The sequence below is a fragment of the Oncorhynchus keta genome, chromosome 14 (assembly GCF_023373465.1).
Source record: "Oncorhynchus keta strain PuntledgeMale-10-30-2019 chromosome 14, Oket_V2, whole genome shotgun sequence".
NCBI lineage: Eukaryota > Metazoa > Chordata > Actinopteri > Salmoniformes > Salmonidae > Oncorhynchus > Oncorhynchus keta.
This window is the reverse complement of record NC_068434.1, coordinates 41,410,391-41,436,322: the sequence shown is the minus strand read 5'-3', so window position 1 is coordinate 41,436,322 and position 25,932 is coordinate 41,410,391. Positions and strand designations below refer to the sequence as shown.

General features: G+C 42.2%; 1 protein-coding gene across 2 annotated transcripts; it reads left to right on the top strand.

The window, feature by feature from the left end:
* The first annotated feature begins 441 nt into the window (after positions 1–441).
* On the top strand, positions 442–25,825 carry araf (A-Raf proto-oncogene, serine/threonine kinase). Of its 2 annotated transcripts, none has more exons than XM_035786089.1 (16): positions 442–548; positions 1,526–1,737; positions 9,783–9,886; positions 10,226–10,328; positions 10,561–10,715; positions 13,143–13,247; positions 13,457–13,601; positions 13,814–13,844; positions 13,959–14,086; positions 14,832–15,034; positions 15,278–15,454; positions 15,731–15,777; positions 16,438–16,556; positions 16,948–17,079; positions 21,501–21,635; positions 21,942–25,825. In XM_035786089.1, the coding sequence occupies exons 2-16, from the start codon at positions 1,627–1,629 to the stop codon at positions 22,080–22,082; spliced, it is 1,836 nt and encodes a 611-aa protein (XP_035641982.1). In that variant the 5' UTR covers positions 442–548; positions 1,526–1,626; the 3' UTR covers positions 22,083–25,825. The 2 variants fall into 2 exon arrangements, with proteins under 2 accessions (XP_035641982.1, XP_035641985.1); XM_035786092.2 differs by lacking the exon at positions 442–548 and adding an exon at positions 830–850.
* The last annotated feature ends 107 nt before the right edge of the window (positions 25,826–25,932 follow it).

The window sequence follows — 25,932 nt, the reverse complement described above, 5'->3', positions numbered from 1 at the left end:
GCCATGCTGCTACCCTACAGAGTGCTGTTGAAGCTACTGTAGACCGTCATTGCAAAACAGTGTGTTTTAATCAATTATTTGGCGACGTGAAAACATTTTGCATAGTTTTATCTAAAAATTATAACTTTTTAAATGTTTCACTATTTAAAAAAAATGTAATTCACTGAGGAGGATGGTCCTCCCCTTCCTCCTCTGATGAGCCTCCACTGACACTGAGGCCCTAACTCCATTTATGGTATGCAGCTGTTTTGCTTTTTGCTTCTTCTTTTTTTAGTTTAATTTTATACATTCTGATGTAACCAATGGTTACCCTGAATCATTCACGTAATTTCTCTGTGTAGCATACTGTGACATGAATTATACAATGTCATTTTTTGTTGTTGCTTGTAACACCCGCCCCCTTTATGTATCGATTCTGTCATCCAATGAGCGAGTGTAAATGTGAGAATGGCCCAATACAGAGCGTGCATCACGGAGGTGTTCCGCTTTCCCAGAAATACTTGACAGATTCGATTTCAGATTGAGAGAATTCAAGATGGCTGCTTCAGGTAAGACTGTATAACCAAATATGCAATTTCTTGTTTATGATTGACTCGTTTTGCAGTGGTCTTTAATTGCCCATTATGCATAAAACAGTTGCTTATGCTAATGCGTAAACAAGCTTTTCATTACTTGATAATGTCAGACAGCAAAAGTAGCAAGCTAACGCGCTACGTTAGCTCTGGTTTTACTAGCTAGCTTGCCAACTAGCTAACTAATCCCTTTCCGCCTCATGAAAGCGCTCACTCGAACGTGAAAAAACACCTGACAGGAATTAAGAAACTATTTATAATTTAGCCTCGTCGAAGCGGTATTGTCATTTCATCAAAAATAATTGTAAATGAATAGTAATCTAAAGTGGTTAACTGAGACAAACATGGCTTCCAAATTTTCGAAATGTCATATTGCTAAGCAGTCAAATCCCACTATGCTAAACTAGGATACGTAACTAGTTATTTTATTTGCCAGACTTCTGCTAGCTATAGCATTTGTAGATAGCTAATTACTTGTGGCTATGATGAGTCAACGGGGCTCTTAGAATAACGTTACTGGTTAATACCATTTCGCATACACATGAAATGTTTCCAGCTCAGAGTAAAAGTGTAGCGAGACATAGTGTAGCTAATGTTAGCTAGATGTCTAGGCTATGAAAAGTTCCCTATAAAGCTACTATATAGCTGGTTAAATAGTAATTTTCATATAAGAATAACGTTTGCTCGAGTCATTGACAATTTACACCAGCTCACTTGTGTGGTGCAAGCAAACCTAACAGTCAATGATTTTATTGTGAGCAGCTGGATTTTGGAATGTCAAAATGAGGCCTCTTCTGTTTATTTACCAGTTCTGTACACACACCAGTGTGGTATCATCCTAGCTAGTTGCAACATACTCTGTCGATCTAAGATCATGATTATGGGCACATTTGTTTCACTCGGTCATTGGCGTCAGATGGATTGTTGCTAATTAGTAGCACTGTTTGTCTCAGGTTCCAGGTAAGGGCTCACTCCCCCGGATCCCCAGTGCATGAAGTTCTCCTGTTGTTGAAGGATCTCAGTGCTGCTTCCCTTGCTCTTCCTGCCTGTCATTATGTCCTCAAACTCTTCCTCCTGCTCCTCCTCGGGAGAGACAAGTCCAGAGGATGTGCCCCGAGGTGGGGGCACCATCCGTGTCTTCCTCCCCAATCAACAGAGGACCGTGGTAAGACATTCAGAATAATCTCTTGGGGCCCTCGCATACAAGTACATTTGAAATATTTTCAACAGTAATATTTCACAATGTTTTAATGACTAGACCCAACCCCTACGCAGCAGACAGTTAATGTTGTGCACCAGCTGGTGCCTAAGGCCCAGTTCCAATTTCTCATCTTGTCTCTCAAACATGAAAACCCATTCGGGTTGGGCGGTGTACCTTTATATACAGTATCCCGGGGTATTTTGAAATGCACTCAAACCATTTTTAAATACATTTGTATGTTTTAAATAATTACCTGCAGTAAACTTGTGCACTTGGTAATACACAAAATATGCAAAAGAATGTGGACACCCCTTCAAATGAGTGGATTCGGCTATTTCAGCCACACCCATTGCTGACTGGTGTATAAAATTGAGCACACAGCTGTGCAATCTCCAAAGATGAACATTGGCAGTAGAATGGCCATACTGAAGAGCTCAGTGACTTTCAACGTGGCGCCATCATAGGATGCCACTTTTCCAACAAGTCAGTTCGTCAAATGTCTGCCCTGCTAGAGCTGCCCCGGTCAACTGAAAGACTGTTATTGTGAAGAGGAAATGTCTAGGAACAACAGCTCAGCCAGGAAGTGGTAGGCCACACAAGCTCACAGAATGGGACGCCGAGTGCTGTAGCGCGTAAAAATCATCTGTTAGTCGAGAGCTTTTTGAAATTAATTCCCATGGCTGAGCAGCTGCACACAAGCCTAAGATCACCATGTGCAATGCCAAGCGTCGGCTGGAGTGGTGTAAAGCTCTCCACCATTGGTCTCTGGAGCAGTGGAAATGCGTTCTCTGGAGTGATGAATCACGCTTCACCATTTGGCAGTCTGAAGGACGAATCTGGGTTTGGCGGATCCCGGGAGAACGCTACCTGCCCAAATGCATAGTGCCAGCTGTAAAGTTTGGTGGAGGAATAATGGTCTGGGGATGTTTTTCATGGTTTTGGCTAGGCCCCTTTGTTCCAGTGAAGGGAAATTTTAATGCTACAGCATACAATGACTTTCTAGATGATGCTGTGCTTCCAACTTTGTGGCAATAGTGTGGGGAAGGCCCTTTCCTGTTTCAATGCCCCCGTGCACAATGACATTGTCCCCGTGCACAAAGTGAGGTCCATACATAAATGGTTTGTCAAGATTGGTGTGGAAGAACTTGACTGGCCTGCACAGAAACCTGACCTCAACCCAATTGAACATCTTTGGGATTAATTGAAACTCTGACTGCGAGCCAGGCCTAATCGCCCAACATTAGTGCCCGTCCACACTAATGGTCTTGTTGCTGCGGGGACTTGCTTCCATTCAGCCATCTTACAACATCTAGTGGAAAACCTTCCCAGAAGATTGGAGGCTGTTATAGCTGCAAGGGGAGACCAACTACATAATAATGTTCATGGTTTTGGAATGAGCAGGTGTCCACATACTTCTGGTCATGTAGTGTAGATAAAGCAGATCATGTTCATAATTTTGCCTGTTAGATTGTTTCATTATGAAGCTTACTTGAACTAGTTTCCCAAAACAGCTGTTTGAGCGATTCACATGTTTGTTTACAAAGAAACACAATGAGCAAAAACAGCAGCTTCGTGAGGTGAGTCACTCCTGCAGCACAATTTAAGTGAGGTGATCAGGTTACACTTGTATGAAATTCACTACTGTTTGACACATATTTGTCTTATAACTATTAAGTTATTTACCTACCCTATCTCCAGCTGGGTTTTTGCTAATATTAGGTAAGTGGCTCATGCTTGCAAGATCAAGCTTCTTTGTAACAGCAGCAGAGACAATCCCCTCCTGGATTAAGGTCCCTGCTGTCTAATATTTGTTTTGTGCGTTCTGCAAATTGCATTTTGATATACTTGCATAACCGTATGAGCTGTGTTGTCTGTCTTAAGGCCTTTTCTCACCAACTGAGATGTTTTCGTCCTAATCACGAAAAATACAGATTCAAATTTTGTTTTCTCATAGCAAGACAAATTTCTGTATGATATCCAAAACTAGTCTACATTATAGGCTACATTGATTTAGCATTAACCTATCATTTTAAATTGACGAAGAAACGTTTAAGGTGGAGATATAGATAGACGGCTATGAAGATGAAATTGACAATAGAAACTCATGCTATCAAGCAGTCCATAGCCTAATGATAAGCCATTGATACATTTTTGTGAAGTAATGGGTGGTTATTTTGACATTTTAATTTGAGTGCGTGATTTATCTAAATCTGTGCAACCACTTATTGATGAACGTGTGTATATTTTTTTGCCTCTTTGGGTTGCCTGTAGTACAGGTGGTCGCAAAGATTCACTTTAGCAGACCTATAATATTTTAACTTCCAACTTCCACATCTCTGTCTTCACTGTTCTTTTCTTGCGCAATTCACACCTCTGCTGGCTACTCCACTGGCCTAACTCATTCCCCTTCTCTCTAGCTCTAGAACGAGTAGCCTATATACATAGATAATGAACAGCAATATATTTCAACTTATTTCTAGCAATAAAAAAAAACCTAGTAGGCATATTCAAGGAGAGAAACAGCTAACAATCATCTTGCTTGCTGAATGGCTATAAAATGGTGTCACGATACCAGAATTTTTACTTCATTACCAGGTTTAGCATCACGATGCTCAATGCCACAAAAAAATATGTATTAGCCAAAGTCGTAGAATGGCACTTGATCCAGACAGACTCCGCTATGGGCATTCACAATCATGACATTTGAACATTTTATGCTACAGATGACAAATAATCGCTTCTATTTAGGACTTATTACATTGGCAACGGCTAAGAATACATTCTTTTTATTGTACTGATTAACAGCATTTGCATGGAAGAAGCAATATCTTTTCTAAAACGGTGCGCTGTCTCAAGACGTTAATTGTCATTTGCAGGCATAATGTGTCTATGGAATCTAGTGAAAACCCAAAGGGAGGCAAAAGAAAATGAAGTGAATGTGTTTATCTTTGCGGGGGATATTCCGTTGTAAGCTAACAAGGAAAGGTAGCCTATAATTCAAGCTGGAAGCTACCTGTATCGTGTTGGATTGTAAATGTGTTTTAGCCTGTGTATATTTATTTTTTGCGACAGTAATGAACCGTTTTGATGTTTACATACTGTGTTGCGTCATTCAAGTGTGTTAACTTCTGTGCAGCATGAGTGGGGACAGGGAGATAATGCTGGCCAGACAGCCCTAGCAATGAATAAGTGGAGAAGGTACTTTGCTCATCGCGCTACAAAGGGGCTGCGCTGATAGACTTTTTATTTATTTTTATTTCACCTTTATTTAACAAGGTAGGCAAGTTGAGAACAAGTTCTCATTTACAATTGCGACCTGGCCAAGATAAAGCAAAGCAGTTTGACACATACAACGACACAGTTACACATGGAGTAAAACAAACATACAGTATAAACAAGTCTATAAACAAGTCTATACGATGTGAGCAAATGAGGTGAGATAAGGGAGGTAAAGGCAAAAAAAAGGCCATGGTGGCAAAGTAAATACAATATAGCAAGTAAAACACAGGAATGGTAGATTTGCAGTGGATGAATGTGCAATGTAGAAATATAAATAATGGGGTGAAAGGAGCAAAATTAAATAAATAAAATAAATACAGTAGGGGAAGAGGTAGCTGCTCTGACAGTTGGTGCTTAAAGCTAGTGAGGGAGATAAGTGTTTCCAGTTTCAGAGATTTTTGTAGTTCGTTCCAGTCATTGGCAGCAGAGAACTGGAAGGAGAGGCGGCCAAATAAATAATTGGTTTTGGGGGTGACCAGAGAGATATACCTGCTGGAGCGTGTGCTACAGGTGGGTGATGCTATAGTGACCAGCGAGCTGAGATAAGGGGGGACTTTACCTAGCAGGGTCTTGTAGATGACATGGAGCCAGTGGGTTTGGCGACGAGTATGACGCAAGGGCCAGCCAACGAGAGCGTACAGGGCGCAATGGTGGGTAGTATATGGGGCTTTGGTGACAAAACGGATTGCACTGTGATAGACAGCATCCAATTTGTTGAGTAGGGTATTGGAGGCTTTTTTGTAAATGACATCGCCAAAATCGAGGATTGGTAGTATGGTCAGTTTTACAAGGGTATGTTTGGCAGCATGAGTGAAGGATGCTTTGTTTGCGAAATAGGAAGCCACTTCTAGATTTAATTTTGGATTGGAGATGTTTGATGTGGGTCTGGAAGGAGAGCTTAGTCCAAACCAGACACTTAGGTATTTGTAGTTGTCCACGTATTCTAAGTCAGAGCTGTCCAGAGTAGTGATGTTGGGCAGGTGCAGGCAGCGATCGGTTGAAGAGCGTGCATTTAGTTTTACTTGTATTTAAGAGCAATTGGAGGCCACGGAAGGAGAGTTGTATGGCATTGACACACTGATCTCTATCAGAGAAGTAGTTGGTGAACCAGGCGAGGCAATCATTTGAGAAACCAAGGCTGTCGAGTCTGCCGATGAGGATGTGGTGATTGACAGTGTCGAAAGCCTTGGCCAGATCAATGAATACGGCTGCACAGTAATGTCTCTTATCGATGGCGGTTAAGATATCATTTAGGACCTTGAGCGTGGCTGAGGTGCACCCAGGACCAGCTCTGAAACCAGATTGCATAGCAGAGAAGGTATGGTGAGATGCATGGTACGGTGAAATGCACAAAAGTGCTGTTTGAATGAGTTCTTACGAGCCTGCTGCTGCCTACCATTGCTCAGTCAAACTGCTCTATCAAATATCAAATCATTGACTTAATTATAACATAATAACACACAGAAATACGAGCCTTTGGTCATTAATATGGTCAAATCCGGAAACTATCATTTCGAAAACAAAACGTTTATTTCAGTGAAATACGGAGAAGTTCCGTATTTTATCTAACGAGTGGCATCTATAAGTCTAAATATTGCTGTTACATTGTACAACCTTCAATATTATGTCATAATTACTTAAAATTCTGGCAAATTAGGCAGCCCCAACTGTTGCATATACCCTGATTCTGCGTGCAATGAACGCAAGAGAAGTAACACAATTTTACCTGGTTAATATTGCCTGCTAACGTGGATTTCTTTTAGCTAAATATGCAGGTTTAAAAATATATACTTCTGTGTATTGATTTTAAGAAAGGCATTGGTGTTAATGGTTGGGTACAGTCGTGCAACGATTGTGTTTTTGTCGCGAATGCGCTTTTGTTAAATCATCCCCAGTTTGGCGAAGTTGGCTGTTTTTGTTAGGAAGAAGTAGTCTTCATACAGTTTGCAACGAGCCAGGTGGTCCAAACTGCTGTATATACCCTGACTCTGTTGCAAGAGAAGTGACACAATTTACCTAGGTAAAATAAATTCATGTTCGCAGGCAATATTAATTAAATATGCAGGTTTAAAAATATATACTTGTGTATTGATTTTAAGAAAGGCATTGATATTTATGGTTAGGTACACGAAGCAACGACAGTCCTTTTTCTCTAATGCGCACCGCATCGATTATATGCAATGCAGGACACGCTAGATAAACTAGTAATATCATCAACCATGTGTAGTTAACTAGTGATTATGATTGATTGTTTTTTATAAGATAAGTTTAATGCTTGCTAGCAACTTACCTTGGCTTACTGCATTCATGTAACAGGCAGGCTCCTCGTGGAGTGCATTGAGAGGCAGGTGGTTAGAAAGTTGGACTAGTTAACTGTAAGGTTGCGAGATTGAATCCCCGAGCTGACAATGTAAAAATCTGTCGTTCTGCCCCTGAACAAGGCAGTTAACCCACCGTTCCTAGGCCGTCAGTGAAAATAAGAATGTGAGGGCCTCCCTGGTGGCGCAGTGGTTAAGGGCGCTGTACTGCAGCGCCAGCTGTCTCTGTCGTAACCGGCTGCGACCGGGAGGTCGGTGGGGCGACGCACAATTGGCCTAGCGTCGTCCGGATTAGGGAGGGTTTGGCCGGAAGGGATATCCTTATCTCATCGCGCACCAGCGACTCCTGTGGCGGGCCGGGAGCAGTGCATGCTAACCAAGGTTGCCAGGTGCACAGTGTTTCCTCCAACCAATTGGTGTGGATGGCTTCCGGGTTGGATGCACGTTGTGTTAAGAAGCAGTGCGTCTTGGTTGGGTTGTGTATCGGAGGACGCATGACTTTCAACCTTCGTCTCTCCCGAGCCCGTACGGGAGTTGTAGCGATGAGACAAGATACCACGAAATTGGGGAGAAAGAAGGGGGTAAAATTCAAAAAAATAAAATAAGAATGTGTTCTTAACTGACTAGCCTACTGAAATAATGGTGTAAAAAAAATGGTGTCCAAAAGTACCGATTTCCGATTGTTATGAAAACTTGAAATCGGCCCTAATTAATCAGTCGATCTCTGTGTGTGTATGTCTATGTATGTGTATATATATATGTATGTATATGCATATGTGTATATATTGTCATGTCTTTGGCTATGCCAGATTAAGTGATATGACATGCTATTCTATAAAATAATTATTACCTGATTCAGCTAATCATGTAAATGTAATTAACTAGAGTCGGGCACCACGAAATAATATTTATAGAGCTTTTATCTTCCGAATAAACTCTTACAGACCTAGTAATATTTTACATCAATAGCAGTTAATATTAATCGTCATCTTAATTCAGTCTCATCTGAAAGTTTTTTAATTTCTTGGTTATCCGCACAAACCCTGGCTAACAAGTTGAATCAGCAATACAAAATTGGGTTTAATTATTTATTTACTAAAAACCTAACTAATCACACAGAATTACACATACACATAATTAAATCATAACTTGATTACAAGTTATGTCATAAATGAAAATGTCCCTGGCAGGTGGAACAGATATGACAGCTTGTTACACAAAAGAAAAGGGGCTGGGTTTGAGTGAAAGAGCGGGAAGACTATGGAACAAAGGGCGAAGCTGTGCTATCGTAAATACAGTATCTTATGCATTCTAAATTACTGCCCATTTGGAACAGGAAAATGCAATAAATTTTTACTCTGAGCTGCGCTTTGGTAGGTTGGTGGTAGATGGAAGGCTGTGTTGTCCAACCGAGTCCTTTGTCCTTTGAAGAATGTCTCTGGTTGAATACGTTGTAGTAACAGCGTTGTGGGATAGACAGGATAGTCTGTTCCTTCCTAATCCTCGTTTGCAGCGGCTGTTGCTAACTCAACGGCTAGGAAGTATCACTTCTGTAGTGAATAAGAGTTCAAAGTTTATACCATTCGCAACCAAAGCTCACGCTGATGTTGGCCTCGTTCTGTAGATATTATCTGAACCATTCTGACATCGGACCGTCATCCTCGGAACAGGAGGTTATATTGTCGTCAAGGGCTTATATCGGAAGGGAGAGGAGGGCATGTTTGAAAAGTTTTATAGCCCATGTCCCTTCACAGGGGCGGGCCACTGATTGAGCAGAGCCCTACCTTATGAAAACCCAAATCTCACATTTTAGAAGCTAAAATCACTTTTCATCCCATCCATGTGAATCCAATAACTCTGATGTGTAGACTTTCCACTCTAGAGTTTGTCATCTTATCATTGATGAGAATAGCTCAGATGACAACCGAACTGACATATTCATTAAGTATGTTCAATTGGTCGGATTACCAGAATATAGTTCATTCCCCCCCCCACCTTCTGATATTCCCAGAATCTCTATGTTAACTGAGGGTTTTGCAAATATAACCTCCGTAGGATAGAGAGAGGAAAGGGCGGGGAAGAGGTATTTATGATTGTCATAAACCTACCCCCAGGCCAACGTCATGACAATATGTATCTATATGTGCTCATTGTGCAAATGTATTTGTTTTCAATAAACATTGGAGACAGAATATCCATGCCAACAATCTAAGCCAACCCGGTCTGTTTAGACCCATAGTTGCGCACGCGTCGGTTTTGTTGCATAACAACCAACTGTCTACGTGACTTACAAGATTTCTTACCTCTAAATGGTTTTTAGTGTTGTATTTTATCATTCACACCCTAGTTGTCATTGCTAAACTAGCTTTCATATACCTCCTATTTTGTTCAAACATCTATTTGTGTCTGCAGGTGAATGTTCGCCCTGGGCAGACCGTTTATGACAGTTTGGATAAAGCCCTTAAAGTAAGGGGCCTGAGCCAGGACTGTTGCGCTGTGTTTCGACTCCTAGAAGGGTAAGTGTCTGTCGTAGCCCATATGGCTCAGGTCAAAAGTAGTGCGCTATATAAGGAACAGGGTGCTATTTGGGACTTGGACATCTTGTCAGTGTCATACTTTATGAACAGTTAACTAAACTGGCAGACTGATTTGATTCCATTTGGGTCACTCCCCCTTTAACCTGATTTATAACACAATTTTTATATATATTGTTGCTCAAACAATATTTCTTAACTTTCTATGTACAACCCCAGAATATATTTTTAGCTGCTTTGTCTTTCATGGCAATACAGTTTTCTGATTCAGTTTTGTTCTCCCATTTCCTTTGTCTTTTTGTCCACCACCCCCTCCTGCAGTCGCAAGAGACTAACTGATTGGAACACTGACATCACCCCGCTGGTAGGAGAAGAGCTTCTGGTGGAGGTGTTGGATGATGTCCCCCTCACCATGCATAACTTTGTAAGTAGCTCTTGTAATTGTTTCACTCTGCATTCATGTATTGTATGGCAACACCTATTTTTCCAGTAGTGGTTACCACCACCACGTTTAATGAATGTGCTTGTTGGAATACTGGACCTATCACTACTTTGTCACAAACCCTCGCCTCACTTTCCTTCTTAAACACTGCCCTACCGTTTCAATTGAAATGTCTGAAAAATACACAACCTATTTAAAGTCATTTGTATTCCAGGTACGAAAAACCTTCTTTAAGTTGGCCTATTGTGACTTCTGTCACAAGTTTCTGTTCAACGGCTTCAGATGTCAGACATGCGGCTACAAGTTTCACCAGCACTGCAGCAGCAAGGTCCCCACTGTGTGTGTGGACATGGACACTATAACAAAACGGTGAGTCTGTCGAGGACATGGAGACGGAACAGGGATACTGTCCTAGATTGTATGAGTCAATTTTATGGTCAGTCTCCAGTACATTGTGATAAGGTTTAAAATCCTACAATGTTCTTGATTAATTTTGTTTGGGTGTCCATGGGTTCTTAAGAAGTCTAATATTCATTTATCTGATTTTGAGGTCTTAATTCTTAATGTCTTCAATCCCATTGTCAATGGTCTTAAAAAAATGCGAAGGAGACGATTACAGTGTTTCCGTTATATTGTGCTTCTGCTTAATTGTTGCCACCACGAAAAATAAACAAAATAAATCATCAAATACTGTAAGTGCAATTTCAAGATGTTCAAGACCTATCCACATGTGCGCCTGTGTGTGCACGTCACGTGTGAGTCGGGCTGTTGCCAGAGCAGAGCAAGGTAGCCTATACAGTCGTGGGCAAAAGTTTTGAGAATGGCACAAATATTAATTTTCAGTCTGCTGTCTCAGTTTGTATGATGGAAATTTGCATATACACCAGAATGTTATGAAGAGTGATCAGATGAAACGCAATCAATTGCAAAGTCCCTCTTTGCCATGCAAATGAACTGAATCCAAAATAAACATGTCCACTCCATTTCAGCCCTGCCACAAAAGGACCAGCTGACATGTCAGTGATTCTCTTGTTAACACAGGTGTGAGTGTTGACGAGGACAAGTCTGGAGATCTCTCATGCTGATTTGAGTTCGAATAACAGACTGGAAGCTTCAAAAGGAGGGTGGTGTTTGGAATCATTGTTCTTTCTCTATCAATCATGGTTACCTGCAAGGAAACACGTGCTGTCATAATTGCTTTGCACAAAAAGGGCTTCACAGGCAAGGATATTGCTGCCAGTAAGATTGCACCTAAATCAACCATTAATCGGATCGTCAAGAACATCAAGGAGAGCGGTTCAATTGTTGTGAAGAATGCTTCAGGGCGCCCAACAAAGTCCAGCAAGCGCCAGGACCATCTCCTAAAGTTGATTCAGTTGCATGATTGTGGCACCGCCAGTACAGAGCTTGCTCAGCAATGGCAGCAGGCAGGTGTGATTGCATCTGCATGCACAGTGAGGCGAAGACTTTTGGATGATGGCCTTGGTGTCAACAAGGGCAGCAAAGAAGCCTTTGGCCACGACTGTACAGTTTGATAGACAACTTTTAACTAAAGCTGGGATGATAAACCCTCCTCTTACCAATGCAATTTTTTCTTATGTCGGAGATTAGGCTACTGGTGATTTATGGGTTCTAAAACCATTTTTGGAGAACAGTAATGTGCGTTAGCCTGCTTCCTGCAATGAAAGCAAATGAAATTGTATTTGTCACATGCACCGAATACACCATGTGTTTTGAGTTCCCACTTCCTCAGGTTGTAAATTATGTAGCATAGGATATAGCCTAGAACAATATACATAAACACATGCAGGCAAATGAATCTCTAAAGAACTGAAAATATATCTGATTATTTTGAATAGCCATCATGTATTCCCTGAGCATGTTAGCTATTTCATCTAACTTCTTTCAGGTCTTACTTGGCACTGGAAAAGGTATGACTAGAGCCATCCTGCTTAGCTACCTTAAAGTATAGGCATTTGATACATGATTCACTGAACAAGGTTATTTTTTTTATTTGACTTTTTGGATGTAGGCTTATGTTTTAATGTTATAGAATAATACCTCCGGGAGAGCTACTGTGTGTGTGTGTGGACTTTTCTTCCAGCCCACTATAACACACAAGATTCTACAAATCCACTGCTGAACAGGACCTTGTTAAGCTGGTCCAAGTGTGATCAAAAGTCTGCATACCCTGTGGCCAAGCTCTAAAGATGGAGGGCACATATGTTTTATACAGTAACAGTGCTGTATATCTGACTTTAAAGCATTTTTTCCCACAGTTATGGTATTGAGTATCATTATACTAAGCTAGTATTGACATCGAAGCCAAAATTCTTAACTTAGTTTGTGATCTCGCTAATGATTAGCCCACCAGGGTAGCCTAAACCAATGCAGATGGGCAACCCCGCGCTTCAGCCATATATAGCCTAGCCAGTAGCCACTATGCTACTTCATCTGTCAGGCTCATTGCTAAGAAAGCACACCTGCCTGATAATGAGCCATGTAGGCTATAGCCCCAAAAGTGACTTTTTTGCCAACATGGGCTCATTTCTGGAGGGGAATATTAGCATGTGTGTTGCATGCAGACCTCAGAATTGGCATTAAATTGAATTCCAAGTGGCATTAAGGTATTTTTTTAAAGTCTTGAATTCAACCTCATGGAGCCTGTGGAGACCCTTTTTTTCACAAGGTCACTCATGTCACTTCATATTTGTTGTACTGTTAGCATTGTGTGACTGGAACAGTGCTCCTTACCCCTGGTTTAGCCTCTGTGTATGTACTGTACCTTGTTTCCAGGTGCACACCTAATCCTTGCCCAGATGAGTACCCTCAGATATCCATCCTGTTGCCAGACAACTCCATATCCCAGAGCGACATAGCCTTAACCCCAGATCCTTCTGGGTAAGTGGATCTGAACCATCAAATGCATCCCAAATTGTACCCTATTCCTTGGTCAGTAGTAGTGTGCTATAAAGGGAATAGGGTGCCATGTGGGATGCAAGTCCCAGTCTAGAAACCATATGGTATTGGTGCCCCCCTCCAATGGAGAACGGTAACTCTTCAAAAATTAACCTTAACCTGTACTGTTGTGCTCCTATGTTTTCATATAGGCACGGACTACTGTCCCCAACCTCGGCCTTCCGGTTTCCTCTGCCAGGTGGAGATGGTCAGTCTCTACAGAGGCATCGGTCCACCTCCACCCCCAATGTCCACATGGTCAGCACCGTAGGCCCTGCCGGTGTCAGCATCATAGAGGTGAGACAGTCACACCCACAATGCAGGGTCTGGTATTACACGCCAGGATTTACTATACTATGCAATTTCAGCAGTCCATTTATTACATTACAGCTAATTTCTCGTCCCCTACAATGACATACATCACACCTATAGCGGGCATCGATCTGAGTCAATGTTTAAATGATATTGGACCTTAGTGGTTATGCTAAGTGTTTTTGTTCTCTTTTTAGGATGCGTTAAAATTACAAAACAATACAATGGGTGAGATTTTAAAATGATCAGATTTATTTATTTATTTGAGATTACTATTATTGAGATTATTCGCCCTTTGCAAGTGTTTAATAACTTGCTCATTTGGTACTGTATTATATACAGTTCCCGAACCATCACCCAAACCCTCTACCAGCCCGCCCTCCCTGGGCTCCCCTGGCCGGAGACCCCCCAAATCCCCCTCAGAGCACAAGGAGCGCAAGCCCTCCTCATCTGACGACAAAAAGAAAGTGGTAAGTAGAAATGAGATATGCCAGCGGTACTAAAAGGCTTCTATGGAATGAGATTTTCATCTGAGGAAAGTCCCGAAAATGTAAAGGTGGCCTCCCAGGTGGCGCAGTGGTCTAGGGCACTGCATCGCAGCGCTAGCTGTGCCACCAGAGACTCTGGGTTTGAGCCCAGGCTCTGTCGCAACCGGCCGTGACTGGGAGGTTCCTGGGGCGACGCACAATTGGCCTGGCGTCGTCCGGGTTAGGGAGCGTTTGGCCGGAAGGGATGTCCTTGTCTCATCACGCACCAGCGACTCCTGTGGCGGGCCGGGCGCAGTGCGTGCTAACCAAGGTCGCCAGGTGCACGGTGTTTCCTCCGACACATTGATGCGGCTGGGTTCCGGGGTGGATGCTCGCTGTGTTGAGAAGCAGTGCGGCTTGGTTGGGTTGTGTTTCGGAGGACGCAAGACTTTCGACCTTCGTCTCTCCCGAGCCCGTACGGGAGTTGTAGCAATGAGGCAAGATAGTAACTTATAATAATTGGTAACTACGAAATTGGGGAGAAAAAGGGGGTAAAAATTCAATATTATTATTATAATCTTTCTTTAATGTAAAGGTGACGGCATCAACGGTTGTTGCAGTCTTTTTTTGAGATGCCATCACCTTTTTTTAGAAAGTGATGTCCGGGACTCTGAACCCTTTGTGTTTGCTGTTAATTAGTGATGGAGATGTTGTTGAAAATAGTGTTGAGTATAGGTTTGTGTTTTAGCACCGTGGCGGCTATAGAGACTCAAGTTACTACTGGGAGGTCCACTCGCGAGAAGTCAACATCCAGAAAAGGATAGGTGCAGGCTCCTTTGGGACTGTCTTCAAGGGCAAGTGGCACGGCGACGTGGCCATCAAGATCCTTAAAGTGACAGAGCCAACACCTGAGCAGTTGCAAGCCTTTAAAAATGAAATGCAAGTCCTACGGTGAGAAGCTGCTCTCTTCTTGTTAGTTACATTGACAAATTAATGAATGCTATTTTTCTCAGGTCCTGGTATACCGGTATGTACATTACTCAATGACGGTGCTGTGCCGGAATGTACATTTTTCAAACGTTATAGATAGAACATGGTGAATTGAGGAAACATGCAGTTTTAGGAGTGATATGGAGAGTTATGCAGTGTGTTTTGTGACTAATATTGCTCCCTGGTGGGTTCCCTCCCCTGCAGAAAGACACGCCACGTCAACATTCTGCTGTTCATGGGCTTCATGACTAAGCCCAACTTTGCCATCATCACACAGTGGTGTGAGGGCAGCAGCCTGTACCGCCATCTGCACGTCTCTGAGACCAAGTTTGAGACCATGCGTCGCATCGACGTGGCCAGGCAGACAGCACAGGGCATGGAGTAAGGCTGCAGCTCTTTGCACACTGTTATTAAAGGGGAAATCTGGAATTTGTACATCTATTTTTGAACTTTTAAATTCTTGATTCGTAGCAATGGATTCTTGAATATAACTTATACATGCCTCATGAGCTGGGTTCGACTGTCTTATTTCGTCATGTGGTGCTTTTTATTCGCACCTGAAAAGTAGTCGTTTTTTAAAGTAAAAAAAAAAGAGACTGCTTTGGTATATTCAATTGTAAATAACATTAGTCTTTTTTTTAATTTTTTAATTTTCAGTTATCTTCATGCCAAGAATATAATTCATCGAGACCTGAAATCAAACAGTATCCTTTCTTGAGCTGGGCTTTTCTCTCTGAAGATTAATACCATTATATGGATAAGAAGGCCCTGATCCTAGATCAGCAGTCATACTCTTACGACGCTTTATGAATATTGTCAGTGGTGAGGCTCTGTCAGAGCTTCCTTTACCTAGTGTAGGCCTTTGCAGCCAATGAAGAATAACCACAGAAGTATTTTTAAACACCCCTTTTATTTTGTGTTTATTTGAGTTCAGAGCTGTGCTAACCACTAATATTCATGTTTTTATAGTGTGTCACTGTGTGGCAGTTGTGAAATCTATGCATCATGAATTGTGTGTTATGTTGCTTGGTGTGAGCCTGTTTGGCTTCAAACTGTGTCACAGCATCTCCTCTTCTTCCCCTTTTTTAAAGGCTAAGTAGAATGTGTTGTATCAGGCTTTCTAGAAGATCCATGGAGATGTATTAGAACAAATTGATCTAACTCTCGTATTGGTCACGCTTCAACATAAAATGGATCAAATGTTTGTCAGCCCCATCGGAGAGAGATATTTTGTGTCCAAGTCTAGATCACCTTTGTAGAATGTTATCAATTTCACGTCTATTTAGATGTGTGATTGATTGGCTTTTCCAAATGTACACACCTACCAACCTACTTGCTGCCATGTTCCTGAGCTCTGTTGTCAGACATCTTCCTCCATGAGGGCTGGACTGTGAAGATCGGGGACTTTGGGCTGGCAACGGTGAAGTCTCGATGGAGTGGCTCTGAGCAGGTAGAACAGCCCAGTGGCTCCATTCTGTGGATGGTAAGTTACTGGTACTCCTGGGTCGTATTCATTACGGCACACTGTAGCAAGCCATTTTGCAATGGAAAACGTTTTGCAACATTCAGGTAGTCACTACCTGTTTCGGTCCGTTGTCTTCCGTTTGGTGTCTAGGGAGTACGACCTAGATATCATTCTCTGGTATTGCGTGTGGCGTCATTTCACCTCAACTGTCAATCTACATTGAGCCATGTGATTTTTAATGTCTTTTGAGTGTTCTAGACTTTCAACGGGTAGCATTTCTCTTGTGTGATTTTTATTTTGTTTTGGAAAAAGAAACAGTTGTAACATCAGCTATAAAAGGGACATTTTCTACAATGAAACTATCTGCTTGCGTCAGCTGTTCAATGATGTGTGTGTGTTTCCGTTGTAGGCTCCTGAGGTGATCCGGATGCAGGACGCCAACCCTTACACGTTCCAGTCAGACGTGTACGGCTACGGGGTGGTGCTGTTTGAGCTGATGTCGGGGACTCTGCCTTATTCCCAGATTAACAACCGAGACCAGGTGAGAATGTTTTGTTTTTTTACAAGTTGCAGCTTCAAGCACACATACTTTACAATGAAATGATTAAATATGTAAGTATTACAAGTTTACAAACCACCATCAATATAACACTTGATGGCTGAGAGGAGGATAGGAACTGTTTGACTCTCAGTAAAGTGCACTACCATTCAAAAGTTTGGGGTCACTTAGAAATGTCCTTGTTTTTGAAAGAAAAGAAAATGTGTCACTTTTTAAAAATAACATCAAATTGATCAGAAATACAGTGTAGACACTTAATGTTGTAAATTATTATTGTAGCTGGAAATGGCTGATTTTGAATGGAATATCTACATTTATCAGCAACCATCACTCCTGTGTTCCAATGGCACGTTGTGTTAGCTGATCCAAGTTTTATCATTTTAAGTCTCATATTTTTTCATTACAAAAAGCTTTTGCAATTATGTTAGCACAGCCGAAAACTGTTGTGCCGATTTATTGAAGCAATAAATCTGTCCTCCTTTAGACTAGTTGAGTGTCTGGAGCATCAGCATTTGTGGGTTCGATTACAGGTTAATCGGGTCTTTGTTTCTGGTCATTTTGAGCCTGTAATCGAACCCACAAATGCTGATACTCAAGATACTCAACTAGTCTAAAGAAGGCCAGTTTTATTGCTTTTTTAATCAGAACAACAGTTTTCAGCTGTGCTAACATAATTGCAAAAGGGTTATCTAATGATCAATTAGCCTTTTAAAATGATAAACTTGGATTAACGAACACAGGAGTGATGGTTGCTGATAATGGGCCTCTGTACGCCTATGTAGATATTCCATTCAAAATCAGCTGTTAACAATGTATCCAATGTACTCACATCCTACCTTACCTTTGTCTGTACACTATGCCTTGAATCTATGCTACCGTGCCCAGAAACCTGCTCCTTTTACTCTCTGTTCCGAACGTGCTAGACGGCCAGTTCGTATAGGCTTTAGCCGTACCCTTATCCTACTTCTCCTCTGTTCCTCTGGTGATGTGGAGGTTAATCCAGATCCTGCAGTGCCTAGCTCCACTCCCACCCCCCAGGTGCTCTCATTTGTTGACTTCTGTAAACGTAAAAGCCTTGGTTTCATGCATGTTAACATTAGAAGCCTACTCCCTACATTTTTTTACTCATTTCTTTAGCACACTCTGCCAACCCAGATGTCTTAGCCGTGTCTGAATCCTGGCTTAGGAAAACCACCAAAAACCCTGAAATCTCCATTGCTAACTATAACGTTTTCCGCCAAGATAGAACTGCCAAAGGGGGCGGTGTTGCAATCTACTGCAAAGATAGCCTGCAGAGTTCTTTATTACTAAGTCTGTACCCAAACACTGTTGCCGCTTGCTATAGACCTCCCTCTGCCCCCCGCTGTGCCCTCGATACCATATGTGAATTGATTGCCCCCCATCTATCTTCTGAGCTCGTGCTACTAGGTGACCTAAACTGGGACATGCTTAACATCCAGGCCATTCTACAAACTAATCTTGATGCCCTCAATCTCACACAAAATATCAATGAACCTACCAGGTACAACCCCAAATCAGTAAACACGGGCACCCTCATAGATGTCATCCTAACTAATTCACCCTCCAAATACACCTCTGCTGTTTTCAATCAAGATCACTGCCTCATTGCCTGCATCCGTAATGGGTCTGCGACCAAACGACCACCCCTCATCACTGTTAAACGCTCCCTGAAACACTTCTGCGAGCAGGCCTTTCTAATCGACCTGGCCGGGGTATCCTGGAATGACATTGACCTCATCCCGTCAGTAGATGATGCCTGGCTATTCTTTAAAAGTGCCTTCCTCACCATCTTAAATAAGCATGCCCCTCTCAAAAAATTTTGAACTAGGAATAGATATAGTCCTTGGTTCACGCCAGACCTGTCTGCCCTTGACCAGCACAAAAACATCCTGTGGCGTTCTGCATTAGCATCAAATTGCCCCGTGATATGCAACTTTTCAGGGAAGTTAGGAACAAAATACACAGGCAGTTAGAAAAGCTAAGGCAAGCTTTTTCGAACAGAAATTTACATCCTGTAGTACTAACTCAAAAAAGTTCTGGGACACTGTAAAGTCCATGGAGAATAAGAGCACCTCCTCCCAGCTGCCCACTGCTCTGAGGCTAGGAAACACTGTCACCACCGATAAATCCACAATAATTGAGAATTTCAACAAGCATTTCTCTACGGCTGGCCATGCTTTCCACCTGGCTACTCCTACCCCGGTCAACTGCCCGGCACCCTCCACAGCAACCCGCCAAAGCCCCCACCATTTCTCCTTTACCCAAATTCAGATAGCTGATGTTCTGAAAGAGCTGCAAAATCTGGACCCCTACAAATCAGCCGGGCTAGACAATCTGGACCCTCTCTTAAATTGTTGCAACCCCTATTACTAGCCTGTTCAACCTCTTTCATATCGTCTGAGATTCCCAAAGTTTGGAAAGCTGCCGCGGTCATCCCCTCTTCAAAGCGGGTGACACTCTAGTCCCAAACTGCTACAGACCTATCTATCCTACCCTGTCTTTCTAAGGTCTTCGAAAGCCAAGTTAACAAACAGATTACTGACCATTTCGAATCAGACCATACCTTCTCTGCTATGCAATCTGGTTTCAGAGCTGGTCATGGGTGCACCTCAGTCACGCTCAAGGTTCTAAACGACATCATAACCGCCATCGATAAGAGACATTACTGTGCAGCCGTATTCATCGACCTGGCCAAGGCTTTCGACACTGTCAATCACAACATTCTTATTGGCAGACTCGACAGCCTTGGTTTCTCAAATGATTGCCTCGCCTGGTTTACCAACTACTTCTCCATCAAGAGTTCAGTGTGTCAAATCGGAGGGCCTGTTGTCCAGACCTCTGGCAGTCTCTATGCGTGTGCCACAGGGTTCAATTCTCGGGCCGACTCTCTTTTCTGTATACTTCAATGATGTTGCTCTTGCTGCTGGTGATTCTCTGATCTACCTCTATGCAGACGACACCATTCTGTATACTTCTGGCCCCTCCTTGGACACTGTTAACTAACCTCCAGATGAGCTTCAATGCCATACAACTCTCCTTCTGTGGCCTCCACCTGCTCTGAAACGCAAGTAAAACTAAATGCATGCTTTTCAATCGATCACTGCCCGCACCTGCTCGCCCGTCCAGCATCACTACTCTGGACGGCTCTGTCTTAGAATACGTGGACAACTACAACTACATGGGTGTCTAGTTAGACTGTAAACTCTCCTTCCAGACTCACATTAAGCATCTCCAATCAAAAATTAAATCTAGAATCGACTTCCTATATCGCAATAAAGCATCCTTCATTCATGCTGCCAAACATACCCTCGTAAAACTGACCATCCTACCGATCCTCGACTTCGGTGATGTCATCTATAAAATTGCCTCCACCACTCTCCTCAACAAATTGGATGCAGTCTATCACAGTGCCATCCGTTTTGTCACCAATGCCCCATACACTACCCACCATTGCGACATGTACGCTCTCGTTGGTTGGCCCTCGCTTCATACTCGTCGCCAAACCCACTGGCTACAGGTTATCTACAAGTCTCTGCTAGGTAAAGCCCCGCCTTATCTCAGCTCACTGGTCACCATAGCAGCACCCACTCGTAACACTCGCTCCAGCAGTTGTATCTCACTGGTCACCCCCAAAGCCAATTCTTCCTTTGGTCGTCTTTCCTTCCAGTTCTCTGCTGCCCATGACTGGAACGAATTTCAAAAATCTCTGAAGCTGGAGACTCACATTTCCCTCACTAGCTTTAAGCACCAACTGTCAGAGCAGCTTATATATAGATCACTGCACCTGTACATAGCCCATCTGTAAACATCCCATCTATCTACCTACCTCATCCCCATACTGGTATTTATTTATTTACTTTGCTCCTTTGCACCCCAGTATCTCTACCTGCACATTCATCTTCTGCCGATCTACCATTCGTGTTTAATTGCTATATTGTAATTACTTCGCCACCATGGCCTATTTATTTCCTTACCTCATTTGCACTCACTGTATATATACTTTTTTTTTCTTTTTTTCTACTGTATTATTGACTGTATGTTTTGTTTATTCCATGTGTAACTCTGTGTTGTATGTGTCGAATTGCTACGCCTTATCTTGGCCAGGTCGCAGTTGCAAATGAGAACTTGTTCTCAACTAGCCTACCTGTTTAAATAAAGGTGAAATAAAAAAAAATGATGTCTACACTGTATTTCGGATCAATTTTGTTATTTTAATGGACAAAACATTTTCTTTGTGACCCCAAACTTTTGAACGGTAGTGTATCTGAAGGGTGCAGCTCACATGCATGCCATGTAAGATAATTCACATTAAAACCTCTTATGCATAAAAAACACAATACTTCTGTACTGTATCATGTTTACCAACCTGTCTTTTCTCTCAGATACTCTTTATGGTTGGGCGTGGCTACTTGTCTCCAGACCTCAGTTTGCTGTCCAGTAGCTCACCCAAGTCCATGAAGAGGCTCATCATTGACTGCCTGAAGTTCAAACGTGATGAGAGGCCCCTCTTTCCACAGGTTAGAGAGAGCAAATCAAATCAAATCGTATTTGTCACATACACATGGTTAGCAGATGTTAATGCGAGTGTAGCGAAATGCTTGTGCTTCTAGTTCCGACAATGTAGTGAGCACTGCCAGTGAGCACTGCCAAAGCATTTGTGTGCTTGGTTTATCACAGTCAGCAACAAGAGGGTATTTTACTCATTCCTCTATTTACTGTTCTCTTATTGTCTTATTTTATGTATGTCGGCCTCCTTGGTTTTTACTGTTTATGAGCAGGAGTACATTTCCCACTTATATAATGTTCGTTTTGTTTCGCCCCAGGTCATGTTAGGCATTGAGCAGGTCCAGGACCTGTTGCCAAAAATCGAGCGGAGTGCCTCGGAGCCCTCCCTCCATCGGGCTGTCCATGCGGAGGAACTGAACCCGCTCCTGTTCCACACCACTCGGCTGATGCCACTGTGAGCTCTGCTAAGCCAGGCCCAGGAGTTGTCTGTCCTTCTGTCTGAGGAAAGAGACCATCACCACTGACGCCAACGCTGGCTACATTACTCCCATGAGAGCGAGTCCACAGACAGCTGCCCATCGAAACATCCCCAGGGCTGTGTCCCAAATGGCACTCTTTCCTCCATAGTGCACGACTTTTGACTCGAGTCCTATGGGCCCCGGTCAAGGTAATGTAGTATAAGGTGAATCGGCTGCTGTTTGGGACGCAACCCATTATTCCCCTTCCTCTGGCACTGGTTGGGGGCTCCTACAGACAACACCACCACCACCAAATGTAACCCTTCCTCACGCCGACACTCCACAGCACATCACAACCCCCTGAGCCCTCAGACTCTCCCTACTACACATCAGAACCACACAGCTTCCCTCCCTCTCCTCCTCCTCCTCCTCACAGGCCTAGACACACTGGAACAGATGCTGGCCTGGCCAGGTCAGAACCCCTACATTCCTATACTGTCACTCTACTGGCCAGGCCATGTCAGAACTCCTACATTCCTATACTGGCCTGGCTATGGATTTCTCAATGCTGCTTTTAAGTGTGGGACGCCAGACTTTGTAGTCGTATCATAATGACGTCAGTGTTTTGCGCTTTTGAGTGCAAGCGATGAAAGAGAAATGCTTACAGAACAACAATGGCATGCACAGAAGATGACTTTCACTTGGTTGTTGTGACCATATTTTAAGTTATTGGTCCTTTTGGTCCCATAATGGTTTTGGTAAATCATTGTGTCGTCGTGCAGTCTTAGGATATGACCATGAATAAGCTGCTATACAACATGGATTTGAAATGCCACTGTCAAAGACAAGCGGTTTGGGACTCAAGTTAACGGCGGCATCAAATGTGTACGGCACCATTTTAATAGACACAGCAGGGTCGTATTTAGTAGTGCACACCAAAGCAAAACTTTTTGCAACTGAAATACGAAAACACAAGCTTCTTATTGGACATGGTTAGGTAGTTCCTCCCTGTTTCAGTCCATTTTCTTTCATTTGGTGCCTAGTTAATATGACCCAGACCTGTATAAACCTTTGCATTGTTTCCAGTGAATACATAGGCTAGTCTAGCCCAGAGGCCTTCTGTATGGCCTGAAACCTGTAGTCTTAACAAGTAAAGAGTATTCTCAATGCTTTACATGCTTAAAGTCAGCTTGACTCTACATTGCACCATGGACAAGCACTTGTGCTAGCAAATCTGGTTAAAACAAGCTGCCTTACTTATATGTAGATGCTTTTTGCTCATTGTGACACATGAAGCTTACTCATTATCAATCACGTGACATCTAGTTTATCTGAATCCTGCTTTCAATATAACTTTTATGGGGGTATAATAACTTGAAAATGTCAATGTTTGGAACATTGTTTGTTTTCTTAATTCCTGATTGTAGTAGCTTTTACACTTTGACTGGCCTTTAGGAAATGGTAGCCTTTAACTTAAATGAATGACTTCTCCTCTTCCTGCTTCCCATTGCTTTCGATTGTGGGTTGCTACTTCAATTGAGTGTTGCACCTAGTGAAAGATGGTTGGTTGGTTGCTTGCTTGCTTGGTATTAACAGTGATTAGCCTATTGCCCTCAGACTCAACTCTGGACCTCGAAGCCAGTTCCACTGGGTTTTTCTTTCATTGTTCCCCTCTAATCAGGGACTGATTTAGACCTGGGACACCAGGTGAGTGTAATTAAGGTAGGACAGAAAACCAGCTGGCTCCGGACGTCGTAGGGTAAGAGTTGAATACCCCCGGCCTATTGGTTTCCTCCTCCTGTCAGTGAAAGTGCATTGATGGTTATTTTGAGTGAGGCTTGTTCAATTGATACTAAGTAGATTGCTCCATGGTGCAACTGGGATGGGATGACTGTTATTTTGCTGCGTACTGGTTACAACGAGGGGCAGATTTTAATCATCAATGGTAACTTGTTCTTTTTTTTTGTGTGTGTCATGCTTAATTTGAACTAATCGTAACTGTGATTTTTAACCCATAAGGGTCTGTTGTTTTTGGTCTTATGTATGCTGGAAATGGCTTGGACAGTAGAGGGCGTGATTTCATAATTCCTTATTTGACATGATCAATTTAAACTAGTGCAGAGTCTATTGTGGGGTGATGGTTACTGAACAAACAATAACTGACAGTTTTTTAAAATTGTTTTTACTATAAAAAGCAGAGTTTTTAACCTAGATGTTTTAAAGAGGGGCTGGGTACCCTATTGTTATTTACTCATTCCAATTATGTTGGTTTGTGTGAATAGGTTTGACTTGGAGATTTTGTTAGACAAGGGTTTGTGAAAGACTACATTTCTCATCTTATTTATTGATGTTATTGTCATTGCAGATGGCGGTGTGATAAATCTGCTGTCATGGACCTTTTGGTGGATTAAATGTTTACTGAGTGATAAGAGATCACTCTTTGCAGCATTTAAATCATGGCTGGTTTGGGTTCTCTAACCTAACGGAATGTACTTTCAAGACATGGTACTGTCTCAAACTACTCTAATTGAGCTTCAGATTGTTGATACTCTGTGTCATGTACGTGCATTTAATTAGCTTTTGATTGCATTACATTTTCACCCGGGGCCGTAGTGAGCACTGCATTATTTACTGGGGTGGAATGTGGTATACACCCCACTGAGGTGGTGTATATACCCGCCCTAATGCGGATTCAGTATCCTCCTGAGACTTGGGCTACATTGTCGTTTACCCTCTTGTCAGACCCAGGAAATATTGAATGTCATTAAAGTGGCATTTATACTGTTATTAATGCAATATGCAGCAAAAGAAAGAAAATGCATGGAAAATCTGTTTTTGAAGACATTGCACATCAAACATTAATTTGTCCCAGGTGTAGGTCAAACACAAATAATTGAATAGCCCAAAGGCTTTAGAATGAAACATATCTTTCCAAATGAAATCCCTTTTATAGACCTGAGTTTCTGTTAAAGTATCCAGTGCATTTACAGGTGTCTATGATGCAGGAATAGTCTAGCTTCTTATGTTTGGTGGCATTGCTTTACCATAATGGCAGTCGGTTTCTGCTGAATTGATAGTGAGTACATTTGTTACTCAGAGGGACTCTGGTTTCTTTAATGAGCTCCCTATTAAATAAGGAAAATATGTCACTTAGAGAAGATATCTTAACATTTCAGTTTAGTCAAATGCATCTCCCTCTCTCTTCCAAAGAGGATATTGTTTCTTCTGTTGTGTTCAGAGAGGAGGACAAAAGTGCCACAGTTACTGAAATTTTGTACGAGTTAAATATAAAGAAATTGACCTCCCCTGAAATCGACTGCGTGAAAGGCATGACATCACATTGAAGATAGCAGTTGCTGTGCTTCAGACACCGGGTAATTACAGGGGTAGCGTGGGGAAACAAACCGGACTCATTTAACAGCTGTCATATTTCAGAGCAGTAAAGAGAACGAATGATCTGTGTCGGAGTAGTTTTGCATATCTAGGTGAATTGCAATAATTGTGTCTATAGTTTCTGAGGTATCAGGGGTGTTCAGTTTGCAATAAATGGTATATTCTGCTGTGTACAGTTACATTTTTTTTTATGACAAAATTGTACTTGTTTCTATTTTTTGTGATGGTTTCAAAAAAAGAACACAATTATTTTAAAATGTAAAGGAAATCTTAGTATTTTTTTAGTTTTTGTCTTAAAATATTGAGGATGCAGGATTTTATTCTTTAAATAAAACTGTGGAATGCTTAAATGTATTTTTATTCTTAAGTATGTACCTGTAAGGTGTTGCTTTTGATTCCACTTCATATCTCAATCTGAAGTGAAATATATCTTGCGCCAGGGTTGACAAAACATTTA

Excerpts from the sequence above, each read along its gene's own strand:
- araf (XM_035786089.1), top strand. The coding sequence starts at position 1,627 with ATGTCCTCAAACTCTTCCTCCTGCTCCTCCTCGGGAGAGACAAGTCCA. Across the intron at positions 10,329-10,560 it reads CCCTCACCATGCATAACTTT|GTACGAAAAACCTTCTTTAA; the intron begins GTAAGTAGCTCT and ends TTTGTATTCCAG. Across the intron at positions 14,087-14,831 it reads CTGACGACAAAAAGAAAGTG|CACCGTGGCGGCTATAGAGA; the intron begins GTAAGTAGAAAT and ends TTTGTGTTTTAG.